The 16909-nt window shown below is 43.4% G+C and overlaps 1 protein-coding gene across 2 annotated transcripts in view; it reads right to left on the bottom strand.

The window, feature by feature from the left end:
- LOC147032567 (plexin-A1-like) overlaps positions 1-16909 on the bottom strand; it is a 424700-nt gene that overhangs the window by 405931 nt on the left and 1860 nt on the right. For both annotated transcript variants that reach the window (XM_085870308.1, XM_085870309.1), the window contains exons 2-4: positions 14924-15114; positions 13226-14330; positions 8748-8930 (exon numbers count right to left, since the gene is read on the bottom strand). In XM_085870308.1, the coding sequence (XP_085726434.1) occupies positions 8748-8930; positions 13226-14330; positions 14924-15030 (1395 nt within the window). In that variant the 5' untranslated portion in view covers positions 15031-15114. The remainder of the gene's footprint in view (positions 1-8747; positions 8931-13225; positions 14331-14923; positions 15115-16909) is intronic.

The raw sequence follows: 16909 nt of genomic DNA, 5'->3' as shown, positions 1-16909 counted from the left end.
GGAACACCAGGATGACAGTTTATAGCTGGGTCAAGATGTGAACACAGTCTAGACAGCTCATAGATGAGTGCACATACCTCTTGGGTGCTCGGCAATCCTGCCTGCCCCGCTGGTATCATGTAAGGCCATATATAATGCAACAGCATCTTACATTTTATTCTTCACGAAGGCAAATAGATTGACGGGAAACTAATTTTCTTTGATGCATAAATGCCGAATCAATTTATCCCTTACATAATATTCACTGCAAATATTGTGTCATGAAACTTTCAGCCTTCCCTCGTAGAAATAAGTAAATTAATAAAATCTCAAGAGAAGTTTGTGGCATCCACCACAAAGATAATTAAATGTGATGGGTTTTTTTTTGTTTGTTTTTTGTTCAAAAGTATCTCTCCTATATTAATTGTGACGTGACAAAATGCCTGGATGATACCACGTGAACATTTTTTTTTTTAATTGTGGTCACTGCTCTGCTGAATGCAAAAATCTTGACCGAAGATTCTATCAAGTGCTCACAAAGTGAAAGCTGATAAGATGACCCAGCTGAGATATTTTCAAATAGGTGTGTGTGTGTGCGTGCGTGCATGCGTACGTCCGTGTGTGTGCGCAAGTGTGAATTATTTGAATTTCGTACAGTTATGCCAGTGGATTAAATATTCCTGTGATAATAGTACAAGAACAAGAAGACAATGATGATAAGTTTGCAAGTAGACATCAACGAAAATTTGATGATATTATCATTAACCGTCACCAAATGAATGGGATCAGCAAAGAAGGTGGGAGATCGTTGTCCCAAGATGCCAGTAACGGGAGAGTAATGCAAAATTGTCATGCATGGCCGACATGGTGTCATCGGAGACGTATCAACTGGAACCCAGTCGACCAATCCACCTGTCTGTTCACCAAATACGCCACGTTAAACCTGAGGTCATGGTGGTGCCCCCTGTGAGCAAAAGTGCTTCGCTAACGCGCACTCAGCAGATGCTTGGCGCGACGGCATTCATCAAGCCATGCATATTTTAAGCCCGATCCATTCAAAGCGAGCAATCTTTAAATTCATTACCTCTCACACAAACTCACGCCTCACCAGCTGCCCCCTCCGCTACCACCCTATTCCGATCGCCTTATGAATAAGAAAAAAAAAAAACCACATTAATTCAGCTCCGGCCTTTCATTGATGCCAATAGACGATAAATAGGACGACGACGAAGGGGAAAAGAAATGCTTTTGAATTTAATCAAATACTGTTATCAGTGGGGCCGAGAAATTAAACAAATAATTGACCTTTCTTGTCGGCAGCTTTTTCAATGTGCTGCTTGCAGAGCTTTAAAGTTTGAAGAGAGAAAGAGAGAGGACGTGAGATGATGGTGGGATAAGTATAGAGGGCAATGGGGGGCATGGCAGCGAAGAATTGGATCTGACTTTAATATAAATCTACAGATTAATACATTGGTTCATATATTGAAGTATGACAGTGAGAAGAAATGAAAGGTTGAAGATTAATGGAGGGGGTTATCAAAGGGGTGAAACGGATGGAGATAATTAGGTGAAAAGTGACAAAACAGGAGAGGGGATGAAAGAGGAAGGTGGATGTGCAAGCACGTGGAAGGAAAGAGGTAATAAAGAAGAAGGTAAGATGGCAAGAGACCAAAATAATTAATGAAGTGCAAAAGAGAAGAGGATGGATGATGTGGGATGGGCTTCCGACCCATGCGTGGTAAGGGTTCAGGATTTAAGGTCAGGCATGTAGTTTTTGTTGGTGCCAAACAGGGTCCTGTGAAATGAAATAGCCCAGGGTTCAACCTGTTTCCAATGACCGGTTTTCCTGAGAACATTCCGCGTCCTCGACACCGTTAAACGGTGCAGTGTAACCCCACTCTGTGCACCACATTTGAACACACGGCCTCAGAGTTTGTAACTGCAGCGAACTTGGAATCGGAATTGGATGGCTCGTTTGGTCGCTTTTATAATCACAAGGGAAGTCAATTATAAAGCACCACCCATGCTGAAGAAATGTGCAAATGACACCCCCCCCTGCTCCCTCCCTTACCCCCCCTTTACCTTCCACCTTTTGTCCAACCTCTTTTTTGCTACAACTGTTAAATATGCACACAGCTGTCATTCAGATGCTCAATCTCTTCGGCCTGTCCAAACTCCATCTGTTGTTAACCCCTTCGGTCAAATCCCCTTCCTGCCCCCAGATGCCTGATTTCACGGTCAGCAGCAAGAGCCAGTCCATCCCAGGCTCCTTTGTGAGGGTATCTTTTCATCTGTGGTTCTTGATCTTGAAAAAATAAGTTCCCCCACATGTGAGGACGATTAAAATGATACGTGCTGTTTCGATTTACATCACACAATTACATCATCGGGGTGGTCAGAGCGGCCCAGAGATGTAGCACAACTTGCACGCTTAAAGCTTTCCCTTTAAATCACCTATTTAGCAAGAAGACAATTATATAATGGTCGACGACAAGAAAACTGGACCTGAAAACGGTAAACAATAGCAGCAATGATCCGTATCCGACGACGCCTGTTTCTAATTGTGAGTGCCAAAGAATTGTGTGTTCTTCATCACTCGACTTTCACGTTTATAACGCAAAGTAAACATTTATTACATTTAAAATAAGACTGCCATGTAAGCCTCTCCTTTCATTACCTTCACTGCCTGGGAAAGCTTTAAATTTGACGTCACATAGCACATATTACATACAGATGAGGTGACAGGGGGTCCGCACTCTTGACAGAGCTTCGTCGACGATCACGACAAGTCACATAGAATTACACGGCTGAGAACCAATCATGGACAGGTCGCCACTCCGTTACAGAAATTTCCATCCTGAGCATCCATGGGAGTCGAACTCACATCCGTAAAGGGTAATCCACGATGCCACAGAACTCCTTTCGGTAGAATTTATATGTACAGTGAATGGTTGTATCAAGAATGTAAAACGAATACCCAAATTGTCCCCATCTTCTGGTTCTTACGTAACCTCATCCGCAAACTAACTTAAATCCAAGACACCCTCACCAAACCCATACAAAATCCCTTCGACATGTGCACCTGTCAAACATGTATAACAACCTTCGATGAATTACAAAATGTTGGAACTCAAGCGAGGGAAGCAGCGGATATTCCTTGTTTACATTATGTAAAGACGTGCGACTCTGGCGAAATCGGGCGAATTTCAGGCAAACTCAATTCCGTGCAGAAGATTAGCCGGGTGGTAGTGGGGTCGCAACCACACAGTTCCGCGTGAAAATCCCTTCACGTCTAGGTGGACGCGATGTAGCAATGTTGTTACCATTAAAAGTAGAAAAAAAATTGCCTTCTTCCAACACAAACAATTAAAGTGTTCACCTCCATGGAAGGTTTTCTGGCACTGCTGTCATGCGCAATGAACAATTAAAAATATATTTAATGACAAAATGATTTTGCCTTCCCCATGCGCCACACGTGAACGTGGCATTGTAATTTTTACCAGGGGCCCTGCTTATTGGATGCTACTATATATATATATATATATATATATATATATATATATATATATATATATATATATATATATATATATATATATATATATATATATATATGTATGTAACATGTTATGTATTAAAAAAAGAAAGTGTGTGTGTGTGTGTGTGCGTGTGTGTGGTGTGTCATATATGATTCATAAATCCATTTCTGCTAATTGTGCGCAATTTGTAGATTAACTCTCAAAGGTTTTACATGATATTTAAGCCCTTGACAGCTTCAAAGCAATTGCTAATGTACTCGGATATTGCAACCGCCGAATGGTCGTTGGAATGCCAAATACTCAGAAATTTGGACGTGCAGAAGTTCATTATACTGCTCATTATAATGTTGCTAAACCGCCCACTGAATGTCAAAACATGTGTGTATCACCGGCTCCTTGTTTGTGAGTCGGCTGTCCGTGCCAAGCCCGAGATAACATATTCAAACAACCGCTCTAGTCAGCTGCCATTTATTTTGAACGCACACAAAAAAGTTTGCCCCAAACATCTGGAGAAAGGCATGTTGAGACAAAGCTCAGGTGAAGATGTAATTAAACAAACATTCATGAATTGCTGATTACTTGTGCAATTTGGAATATCATTGAAGTATGCTCAAACGTTATCGATCTGGCAGGGAGGGGCAATCACATTCTGGAGCGGGTCGTTTAAAATTCTGGATCAAATCTCCCCTTCATATACAAACCGTGCCTACACATACAAAACAAAGACATTGGAAAACACCGGACAAGACCACAAAAACATCGCCGCTGACATTCGGAGAAATGATGCAACGTCTCGGAGCACTCTGAGTGCCAGCGACGCCCCCTTGTGACGTCGCTTTCCTCTTTGTAGTTAGGGGGGCAGTTGAGGAGAAATATTTCCAGATGGGTTGTAAACTAATGCCGATTATCCGTGCTCTATCCTCTAAATGCTAACTGCTAAGCGAGGAAGCGACACATACCATTTTTTAAAAGTCTTTGGCATGACACGGCCATGTTCGGATTTGAACCACCAACTTCCCAGACTCAGAGCAGACGCTCCAACCATTATGCCGCCGAGTCTGTGATTTGTATGTCCTTTCCTTTTGTCAATTTTTGAGTCACCCCCTACCAGAAAACTTATAACCATTTAATTTTGACCCATAATCCGCAACATCCGTTGCATGAAATGAAAAAATTCCAGGTGACAAATGTCCCAATCCAGTAATGAAAATAGACAATTATATATTGAAGGAAAGTTCGAAAAGCAATGGTGCTAAGTTTGAGTGCATGCTTCACTACTTATTAGTTGTAAACACCTTGTTCGACAGTGATCAACCCTTTAACAGGAGTATTATCACCTTCTAGTGTCAGCTAGCGGTCTCAGTGTGCTCAATGCAAGAAAGAAAGAGAACGGAGATTGATGGTAAAGACAAAGGAAAATGTTTTTCAAAAGAGAGAATCAAAAGATAGACCAAATGTGCCTGTTCAATGGTTAAATTTTGGTTAAATTTTGAGGAAAGCAAAACTTAAATAATGAAAGTATCATAATGAAATAATATATATCATTATTGGCCAATTCTCATAATGTCTCTGTTCCCCACTGTTTTGTCCTTCCCTCTTCCACCCCTCTTGTCTCGTGCCCCCCCCCCTCCTGTTGTGGGTTGTGTGCTCGCTCTCATATGAGCTTCGACAATGCACACCAAAAAAAAAAATGGATTTGCAAAACATCTGATTTTTGTCAACTGTTATGAGATAAATCACCTTGTAGTTGACGATACAATCCAATCCAATGTCCATACTCTCTTTTCCAGAGAATCCGTGCTGCCGAAGCGGTCTCAAGGTGTGGAATCACTGGGAAGGTTGCAATTGCCTTTCCCAGCGGTAGTCGGGGCAGGATTTTGGAATTTAACCAGGGTGCTGGAAATAATGGCTTATTCTTGTGAAAGGAACCCTGGGGTGTTTAACGTGCACCGGTGAATGCAAGCAGCACCAGGCAGATGGGACACCTGGCTTAACGTCCTCTGAAATATGGAGCAATCATGAATGCAATGCCTTGCCCGTGAAGCACCTGGGCGACGGTTTCAAAAGTCGGGTCGGGAATCGAACCCAGACATGACAGCTCAAACACCAGTATACCACCTCTAAACCATCCTGCTCGCTCTCGCTGAATACGACAATGCCCGATGAATAGAAATTTTAAAAAGGGCATTTATGAATGTGAGGAATGCGGGTTTGAGTGAACTATTATCTCCATATAACGTTGATCAATGAACACAATGGATTTATAAAGTCATTAGGTCTGGTATCCCATCTCCTCAAAGTTATTAGATGTCCCTATGAGTAAGTAACTCGTATTTGAGGCTGTGAGAGGCAAACAGTGATAAAGCTACTTTGAGTGTCTGTTTATTTGGCTTGATCTCTTTGACATTCCTCGCTGAGCACACAGCTCATGATGCTGGAATTGCAGGTCCCAATCCCATATATCATGTTGGTTTCTCCATCCTTTACTAATAGCCTGGTTAATTTATTAGCACCTTCAAAAGTCATCGTCCTGCACGTGAAACGTGTATCTACTCCTCCCTGAGCCTTAGACACTAAAAACAAAACGAACTATATGTGGCTCTAAAAATATTCCACAAACAAAGGAAGCTTGTAAATTGCATGCTGAGAGAGATAATTCAAAAACATCCTTCCTGTTTGTGGTTGTATTACAATGAGTTGACATGGCTGACAAGATAGGTTGAGCTTTTTTTTTCTAATCAGAGGTCAGGAAAGCGACTGGAAGATAGTCATCCTGCTCTTTGATTGCAGGAAATTGTTGAAAAGGTATCCCAGCCAGCCTTGTGTTGTGAAAACGACCCTTTGGGGATTGGACTTCAATTAGAGGATTTCACATTGCAGTTTTATATTTTAATACCTTATTACATATTTATTTATTTATTTGCATACTATTGATATAAGGCTCACTGTGGAGCTTTTACATAAATCACATGCAGGAACAGAAACCTTCGTACATACCAGAATATGCTAATTAGAATTACAAGGACATTTAATGATAAACAATGGACGAATACATCGAGAAAATGGACAACGAGGAACTGATCTTGCTGGAAAAGTCGAGTGCTGTCTGCGTCGGTGGACACGTGGAACAATGGATGAAATTAACAGAATGTGGATCAAAGTATGCTGACAGCCGTGGGGAGCAAGGAGAAGCTGACATTTCGAGGTGTTAACCCTTCATTGGAGCCGAAATATCAGCTTCCTGCTTTCCACGGTGGTTAGCATACCTCGATCAATGTCCTGTTGATTTCATCCGTATCGTAAATGGGATTTAAAACTGGGTTCTAAGCATAATGATCTGTAGTGGTTCAGATGGGAACTCGAAGTGGGCCAACAAAAATTTGTTTTCAGTTTACACTGAATCTTACAATTACTATAATGGAGCAAATGTGGACGTCACCGAAATTCCAAAATTAGACATTTAAAAGTTCTTGGGCATACGTAGAGGTTCCAAACCCAGTTATAAGTCTGGTTCAAACCCCAATACTGGCCTTAAGTACCATGCAAGGCCAGCAGATGAGCACGTACTTTAGCCTTATGTCAGTGTACGTACTCCAACATGAACTTCAGCCTGAGTTCCAATAAACTGAGAAGAGTACTCCACCTGGAGAGTGGGGGTGCCTGCTAGTAGATACACAGGCTTTGATGGGCCTAATGGCCTCCTCCTGTGTCAATGTTCCTTGGAAGTGAACTCATCATTATTATTATCATAATAATTATTATTATTATAAAAGTTTGAAAGCAAGAAATCTTTAGAAGACTGATTATGTGTTTGTTTTTGTACCTATAAGAGTAACGTAACCCTTTTATAATGTGTGGGGTATTCAAAAAGTTATTGTTATGAGATGCTCAACAATAATTTAAGAAATACCAATATTTTTACAAAATGTTGAGTACAGGTGTATAACTTGTAAGAAAACAAGGACAAATGTGTCCAACAGCCGCATCCTAAAGGCAATAACAACAACTTCCGATATTTCGTCGTGTGCCTTGATGGAGCCAATAGCGAGACCCGTCATGGAGGCTCCTGTTCATCATGAGAAAATCGTGTATTTTCGAAATTACAATACATATTAAATGGAATAATCTTTAAATAGTAACGTGAACTTTTCGAAACTTTAAAGAAAATGTCCGAATATATTTAAAAGTTCATGATAGACGCTCTCAAAAGGCACCCTCAATGTGAGGATGTGTACAGGTGTTTAGTATTTTAGGAGATCTGGATCCTGTATATAAAAGAGCTGAGTCCTAAAGGTTTTATCTTCACCAGAAGAAGAACAACGCGGAGCTCTCTTCGAGCCACGTTCGCCACGTGAGACGCGGCTAAAAAAACATTTCCTTTATAATTATGTGTACTTATGTGTTTAAAAAAAAATGCGAATTGGCATTCCTTAGACTGTTGTGAGCATTCGGGTTATAAAACCTTTTTTTGAATGTTGTGAGTACAGAAGGGTCCAGACCTATATCATTCTGAGTAACCTGCTTTAACAAGGGAAGGGAATAACAGCCCACCATAGTAAATGGATCAAATGTAGACCTGACTAGATGGGGCAGGCAGATTATCCCACCCAGAATATCATTAGTGAGCAAGGTGGGTTTTTATATTGATAATCCGACAGTGGGCTGGCAGTTGGCGTGAAACGAAATGTACATCCTGAAGCTTAGAATCCAAATCCTTAATACTGTTGGTTTCCTTTTGCTGGATTTGAACCCACAACCTCTGGGATACCTGTCCAGCATCTTCACTAACAGCTTACCACTGTACTGAATTTTGAGCACAAATTGTATTGTTAAACTACAACCAATAATTTAGCACTTGCAAACCAACTAATTGGCCACAAAGGCCATGCCTAATTGTTTTTTTTTTTGTGTTCACTTTCTCTCAAACAAATAATGCATAAGCTTGCCAGCTACAGCATTCATGAGAAAATATACAGAGTAAAATTACCTGAAGGATATGTACAAATCACGATGTTAACGTATATCTCTGTACTGAATGCAAGTACATCAAACTCCATCTTTACTTGTAAATTGTCCATAATAATTTGAAAGTATTATTTCTTTCACAAGAAGTTTGCTCACCTGATGAAAATTATTTGAGAAGAGGATTTTTTGGGGGGAGGTAGAGGGGGGGGGAGGAAATGATGTAACAAAGACAGTTATGGCCGAAGCACAGAACTCAAAAGTTACCTTTTTGATGCTTCCTTGAGATGTACCAACGAAGATGACGGAATGGTTGTTGTAGATGTATGAAACAACCGATGTCATGCCATCTGACAAATCCGACAGCAAGGCTGTACCTTTCACCTCAACCGACCCACCAAGGGGTTGATTTGTATCCCAGCCACAAAACTTGTCATCGATGATCACCAGCTACAAGAGAAAACACCTATCTTCAGATGTTTGCAGAAAATTATACATTATGGTCTCAGACATTGATGTCTTTGTTTAGAATCTTGCCTTTGAGATGAGCTATATCCAGGGAGAGCAAGAGGATTAGTTGTTAACTCCATCACAGGAGGAGGACAGAGGTTATGTTTTCAACCCTGCTTATCCGGATATTTTTTTCCCCCCTTTTGTATACACCGTCGATGCTCGTATGAGAGCTAACACACAGAATGCACAACAATGGGAGCAGGAAACGAGAGAGGTGGGAGAGGGAAGGACAAAACAGTGGGGAACAGAGATCTGTGGAAGGGAGAAGGATGGGGTGGGGTACATGGGGTAAAGAAGGTAGACACCATAGGGAGTTTCAGGTCCTTACACTATGGAGACTTTCAGGAAGTAAAGCAGGAAATTTGAAGGAGGTGGGTTTGGGGTGGATTTGCGGGGGTAGAAAACATCGTGGATTTGGATGGCAGAACATAAGAGATGGTGGTGAACAGCTGTTTTGAAGACCTGGAGGAAAGAATGGGATTGTAGAGAGTGTGGGAGTTTGTTCCAAAGGTGGGAAAAATAAGAGGAATGAAAGAGTGAAGGTGAGCAGTGATTCTGAATTTTGGGAGTTTTACCAGAAGGGGGTTGTTGGTGGACCTTGAACACCCTGAGGAAATATGGTGGGGACAAATCACAGAGAGAGCAGGAGGGGCAAGGCTGGAGAGGAGATGCTAGAAGACAGAAAGACCACTGACCTGCCTGCGGTGAGACAGCGAGAGACCCAAAGACTCAACCTCATCACGGGAAATACCGATGATCTGAAATGCCTTGGTTTCCACAGCGTGAAGCTGAGAAATGTGACAGGCAGGAGAGGAGCACCAGCCCAGAGGGGAGAGCAGTACTCCATCAGGCTGTGGACGAAAGCTTTGCATGTGGTCAGGAACTCAGGTGCGCCAAGGAAGGACAGCCTCTTCACAATGGAGGATGCCCAGTCGGCAACTGGCTTTGGAGGGCAGGTTGGAAATGTGGCTTTCCCAGGAAAGATCTTGGCAGATAGTGAGACCCAGAAGCTTGAATGAAATGACTTCTTCAAGAGTATTGTTGAGAAAGTAGATGGTAGGGGGGGGTGTGGTTCGAAATATTCCTTTCGGAGAGACATAGTGAGAGTGAGTGTGAGATTTGTCAGAGTTGAAAGACATGTTCCACATGTTGGACCAGCGTGTGATTTTATCCAGATCTGCAGAGAGTGAAGAGGCTGCTTCTTGCCGATCTGAGGTATGACAGATTGTACGGCAGAGGCTGGAGTCATCAGCAAAGAGATATAGAGGAATTTTCAGTCAGAGAGATCATTGATGAAAACCAGAAAAAGAACATGGTCCAGAACACTGCCTTGAGGAACTCCAGCCTTGACAGAAAGAGGGGATGAGAGAACGTCAAGGTCCACACGTTGGCTGTGACAGGAGAGGAAGTCTGTGAGCCATGAGTGGAGATGTCCTTGGATACCATAGGAATAGTTTGGTGAGCAGGGCAGGGTGCCAGACCGTGTCAAAAGCACGTGATATGTCTTCGGATATGGCTCTGATTTCATGTCTGGCATTGAGGACCTCCATCCATTGTTGGGAGAGCAGAATCAGCATATCCAGGGTAGAGTGACCTGGTCTGAATCCAAATTGATGATCGGAAATCAGGCCATTGGAGAAGAGGAAGGATTTAATATCTGAAGCGATGATGGATTCCAGAACCTTGCTGATGATTGGGAGAAGGCTGATTGGTCTGCAGTTGCAGGGATCTGTTTTTGCACCTTTTATATGCAGAGCGGTAATGTTTGCTGATTTCCAAGCAGATGGCACATGACCTTGAGCAAATGATGGGTGAACAGAACAGAGAGAGGGTGAGCAAGGGAAGTAGAGCATGTTTTTAGGACATGTGGGCTGATTTCGTTTTTGGTCCTATCTTTAGGAAATGTGGTTTGTCTATCTTTCTTTATGTTTGTCTCTGAGCAGGAGAACTCAAAAATTATGGACTGATTTTGGCAAAACTTGGAGGACAGGTTGTGTGTGTGACAAGCACATATCGATTCGATTTCTATGAAGATCTGGATCTGGATCTGGATCCAAGAATTTCTTTTAAGTGATTCTTCAATGTTGAGGGATAGGAACAAAAACGATATGTAGCACGATAACTCAAACAGTTATGGATGAATTTGAATGAACCTTGAGGGACAGGTTGAGTCTGTGACAAGGATGAAATAATTCCGATTTTGGTGAAGATCTCGATCCAGATCCAAAGAGACGATATTTACCATGATATCTCAAAGAGTTATGGACGGAATCGGACGAAACTTGGTGGACAAGTTCCGTGCATTACAAGGATGAATTGTTAGATATTGGTAAAGATCCGGATTGGGATCTGGATAGTATAATTTTTTTTAAGCGATTCATCACCATTGAGAAATCAGGCAAAAACTGATACACTGTGTAGCACGATATCTCAAAAGGTTATAGATGGTTTCTGACGAAACTTGGTGGACAGGATGGGTGTGTGAAAAGGATCAACTAAATCGATTTTAGTGAAGATTTGGTCCGGATATGGGAATATTTTTGATTTTCAAAGTGATTATTCACCATTATATGCCTGTTGTTGGCTTACTGGTTAGGGTGGTGGGCTTGGCATCGTAGGATCCTGAGTTCAAATCCCACTCAGCTGTTGAATTAATACCAGGTGGGGTTGACTCTGCCTGTCATCCTTCCGAGGTCGGCAAAATGAGTGCCAGCTTGCTGGTATGCTGTGTCGGAGTGGCGACCTGTCCAGGATTGTGCCCAATAGCCAAGAAGACTGCTTTGGCAGCACCAATGCTCGGTGCAGAGTTTGGTCCCGATGGATGGATGGATTCACCATTGAAAGATTGGTCCAAAATGATATACAACACAATATCTCCAAAAGTTATGGGCGGATTCAGACGAAACTTGGTGGGTGAGTTAGGTCGGTGACAAGAGCAAGCTGATTTAATTTTGGTTTCGGTATGGATGCAGATCCAACCTATCAGCAGGATACAAAACATAAACTGTTCATCCTGGTGGAGATCGGTGTTATACGGAGTGCCATTCTCGTTGTTGGTGTTATTAATGAAATGGTTGAGAGGGAAGTGCACTTAGCTTTGAACTATCAGCCTGGATTTGATTCTCAAACTGCTGCATTGGTGCTTTCCAGGCTGGGCATCCCAAAAAAGGTGACGTCCCTCACAAAATGTGATGTCCCTAAAATAGGCATTAAGCGATGTGTCCCATCTACTAGCAGTAGTTGGTGGATGTGAAAGATCCCTCATTGTCTTTCTGACGAAAAAGAGTAGGCGAGTTATTGTCGGCACCCTGGCTAACTTCCTGGCACATTCAGTCGAACATCAGGCATGACCAGCTGGCTTGAGAACGATTTGGAAAACACCCAACCTCTCAATAATATGGGCATAATTGGGGGGGGGGAGGGGAGGGCATTAAAGAAGTCGTAGTCGTAGTAGTGGTAGTCGTAAAGAAAACCTACAATTGATAAATCCTGGAAGTTTATGAAATAGGAGGAAAAGCAAGGGTCATTTCCTGTTGAAATAAGGTACATATGAAGTTTCGACAATTCTTTTTTGTTCATCCCAATAAGCAGTCATGGTGATCAGAATTTTAAGATCTCAACAAGAAAATGTGACACAACTCTTTCAGAAGTGTGAATAGGTTGTAATGCTATAAAAGTGAACATTCATCTTACTAATATGCTAGATTGGGGGAATTGAGAAAATGAACATTGAGAAAAAGAGAAGGGTGGATTGTGGAGAAGATGAGTTTGGTGAATTGTATGAAGAATGGGGGGGGGGGGAGGGTGTTGTGGAAGGGAAAGGAAGTTGCAAGGAGAGAGTTAAGAGGACGAGAAGAATGGGCACACGCAGAGTGTTTGAGATGGGAACAAGGTCAAACATTTCACCATTCTTTAATATACAGTTTGTATTTGTGAACCAAGTCATTGTATTTGAGGCTTATCAAAACATTTTACAACATAGGCAATTAACTCAAATGAGGTCGAACATTTTTACACACAAATGAGGGGTTGGAAGGTTGGTGTGATGAGCTCACAGCCCGAAGAACCTCAACCAAAAAAAAAAAAAAAGACACCAGATGTGGTTTTGAACATAACAAGAGAGTTTAAATCAATAATTATCACCTCAAACAGGTGTTGATTGTGGAGGCAAAAACAAGTGAACTTGTACACGAGCAGACATTTTTAAACACAAGATAACAGAGCCAACTCACGGATGGGAGGCAACGCATGTCCTTGTTGAGGTTCCAGCTCAATTCCAGACGTCCTTCTCCACGATAGCAGCCACGTATGCGTTCGGTTATGCTCCTGTCTATGTCACGCAAAGCAAACATGCAAAGAACCGATGAACGCGGCACCATGTGCCGGTTCTCCCGGTCTCGTGCCATCGCAGCAAATAGCACGTCGTCGTGTTCGGAAATGCCAAGCCACTTGGCCAACAGTGGGTCTGGCCTTGCCAACACGGCCGCCTCCATCATTGTATATTCTATGCCATCTTTTTGGCACATCACCGGAAGTTCCACATAGGAATAGAACTTGGAGTCAGTGAGACAAAGGCGCACAATTTTTGATGAAAAGTGTGCACCCCTGCTATTTGCATCACTTCCACCCCAGACCGCTGGCCTTGTATGAGGCTGCAGCGTCAGGAAGTAGGCAAAGGTCCCACTGTGGAAGCCATAGATGTAAAATATGTCAAAGTTTGGGAATGATGCAAGGGTGTCAGATGGAATTTTGAGTTGAGACGACACAAATTCATTGTGATAGATGAAATCAAACATTTCTGAGTCTTCCGCATCTTCGGTCAACTTGCGTGCAGACAGTGTTGGAAAGTAATCAACCCGTCCTCCAACGGGGGTCCCAACATACAGCACGTGCTGCCCATCATGGTTTGCCCCTCTTTCTTCACCGATGTCACCCGGCACCACAAATGCTACCATGGTCCCACTTTCGTTGACGCTTGACAGGTAATGTTCAGCACGATGCATTGGTTCTCCTAACTTAAACAAGTCGTCTGGCTTGAGAAGCTGGCAAACACCTTGAAAAACACTACCACAGGCCAAAAGCCGGTCTGTAATGTGGTCGAGCATCAACAGCTTGTTCACATTAATGGTGTGGACCAGGTCCTGAGGACAGGCTTCGACCATCGGTGGCGGATAGCACGCTGGGTTGTCACGGACGGGTCCGGTCTCATGCAAGCGTGCCAGCTCGAGCCGCGATGAAAGTTGATAGATACGGTTCACCGCACCAACATACACGGTCCCTGTGTGTGGGTGCACCACCAAGTGGTTGAGTGGCCATGTGGATTGTTCTGTGGGGAACCTATATTATGAATGAAAAGAGAAACCGTTCAACCTGCAGCTCTTACCAAAACTGGTCAAACTTTTGTACCACTTTCAAACTTCATCACAGAGGTTAGAACATGCAGCTTACGACCGATGAAGGGCGTTCAAAAAGTTCAACGGACGAGATACAATATTCCAACATGTGAATGTTTTGACATTACTTCTTTACGATACAGCATAGGTACGTATAATTAGTTATAAAACATACACATATATTAATTATTTATGTATCGACCTCGTTCTACTGTTTTTTGGAGTGTCTTGGAGTATTGTGTGCGTCTTGTTCCGAGAACCCATTGAATGCCCCGAGTAACCCCGAACAACGGTAATCCATGCAGTTTTGGACGGTCTTGAATATCAGGTGGCAGAAAGCAAATGACGTGAATTGTTCGCTGCGGATCTGAATCGCACCATTCTGCGAGCTTCAGCATCGCACTAAAAATTACACTGCATAATCACAAAGCCAAAACTGCTAAAGGAATCATTCGAACTGAATTAAAGCCACTTTGTTGCTCAAGAGAGCAGATAGGTGGCAGGCAATGAAATGCAGTCCTGGGTTCCTCGCCTCACCTGATGACGTGCCCTTTGGCACAGATGCAGATGAGATGCAGGAGCAGAGTGGCAAGGCTGCACAGAGAACGTCGCCCCGCATGGGCTAGCGGCGGTCTCCGCCGCATCCTGGGCCACCTCCACCCTTGCTGCTTCCTCCCTGCACCGTTTATTCCTCAGTGGTTACACGTCGACTCGGGGTGGTGGCTTGCCTGTGGTTACAAACAGGAAGCAGACAAAGGACAGGCGTTCTACGGATTTGAATATTTGCAAATCAATTATGCTGTACGTCTGAAGTGTTGGCTTCAGGTTTCATTTCGAACAGAGTTGTCATTGTCGTTGACGTGATGTCAAGGACAAAAAAAAAAAACTTGTGGTGGAGTAAAAATACATCCGGTGTTTATTTCATTTGACAATTCCATTTGGTCAGAGTCAAGCGTCTGAAAGGAACATGTCGCACACATGCAATCCAGGCACTGCATATCCAGGCAATCCAGGCAATTCAGAAATTTAAAAAAAAACTGACGAAGGAAGAGAAAGAGCATCACAACAGTATTTTTGAGATGAGCAAGGAGATTTGATTGAGGTTACGATAGCAAAACGTTGTGAAAGGATTTCAAAAACAACTGCATGAGGAAAAAAAACAAGACGCCGACTGCGAGTCGAGCAGACTTGGTGGTGTGTTGGTTGGAGCGTCCGCGCTGTGTCTGGGAGGTCGGTGGTTCAAATCCCGTCCGAGTCATTCCAAACACTTTCTAAAATGGTACGTGCTGCTTCCTCGCTTGATGCCGGACATTTAAAAAGGTTAGAGTACGGACAAACGCTGGGAAGGAAACGGAAAACCACCGAGTATAACCCTGACCGAGAAACCGCCTAGGCAGCACCAATGCTCTGTAAGGAGTGTGGTACTTCAACAAAAGTGCGAGTTTAGGTCAAACTGACAATGTGGACCGAGAGATGCGTAGGACGCAATACAACTTCAAGGGATGCGCAGATATCGACGATATGCTGTAACTTACGAGGATCTCAATGAGGCTCGCAGGTAAGTTGGGCAAAACAACAACCTCTAAAATGCATAACGTCCTTGAACAGGTGTTTCATCGGCTCGGATCCAAGTGCCGAGCCTTGAAGAGCCATGAGCGAGGCTCGGTGGGAAGTTGCCATTGGACCGTGGTGGTATGGAGGGCGCTCGTGCGGTTGCCTGCTTTCCCAAATTAGTGGACATGGTGAATTGGGAAGAGGAATGCGGAGCCGCCAGGTTGGGGGACGGACGCTACACGGAGATGGCGTAAGCTCGTCCATCAGGTGCTCCTCGGTCGTAGCGTTGCCAGGGCTCCGTTAAAGAGGCGGCGACGCGTCCGGGGAAGCGGCTCCACACTGACTCGCCTTTTCAAACCACACTATCGCATCTGCGCAGCTTGTCTCACACGAAAGCGGATCGTAAATTCCCAGGTACGCCGCTGACAAGGCCGTTTACCGTACCGCACATGGCAATGGTGGGTTTTTTTTTCTTTCCATCTATTTGTCTCTCAAGACTGGTTGTGGGCTTAAGCTTTTACAAACGGACATGTCCATTGTGCATTATCCCACTGAGGGCAAGCCATCTTCTTACGACTGCAACAATCGTTCCCACCTTCTCGTTAATCTAATTTTGTCATACTTCAAGCTTATGGAACAGCTCATACCCACCTGGCGCGTCGAGGACAATGGCTTGAGGAGACGTCAATGTCTGTTTGCACAAATTACAAGGACACTAAACAACAACAACGGGGATCTTAAAACGAACGGTCATCGCATCCTGAAGCAACTTCTGAGATTAGGAACACCACGCTGACCGATCCTTCCTCTTGTTTCTCTCTGTTCTCTTCGATATATGCGGCCTCTGTTATGGGCCGGTGGCCGGCAATTATGACTGGACTCCGTTTTAAAGACCCTGACTCGAAACCTGAGTGGAGGACACTGTGCTGTGCAGTCTGTGTACGATGGGTTGTCCTGCTTCATGTCCCC

Source organism: Eptatretus burgeri, chromosome 2 (genome assembly GCF_056783735.1).
Source record: "Eptatretus burgeri isolate ZD-2024b chromosome 2, Ebu_testis_v1, whole genome shotgun sequence".
Classification (NCBI taxonomy): domain Eukaryota; kingdom Metazoa; phylum Chordata; class Myxini; order Myxiniformes; family Myxinidae; genus Eptatretus; species Eptatretus burgeri.
Note: the sequence above shows the minus strand (reverse complement) of the source record. Positions and strands in the feature narration are given on the sequence as shown.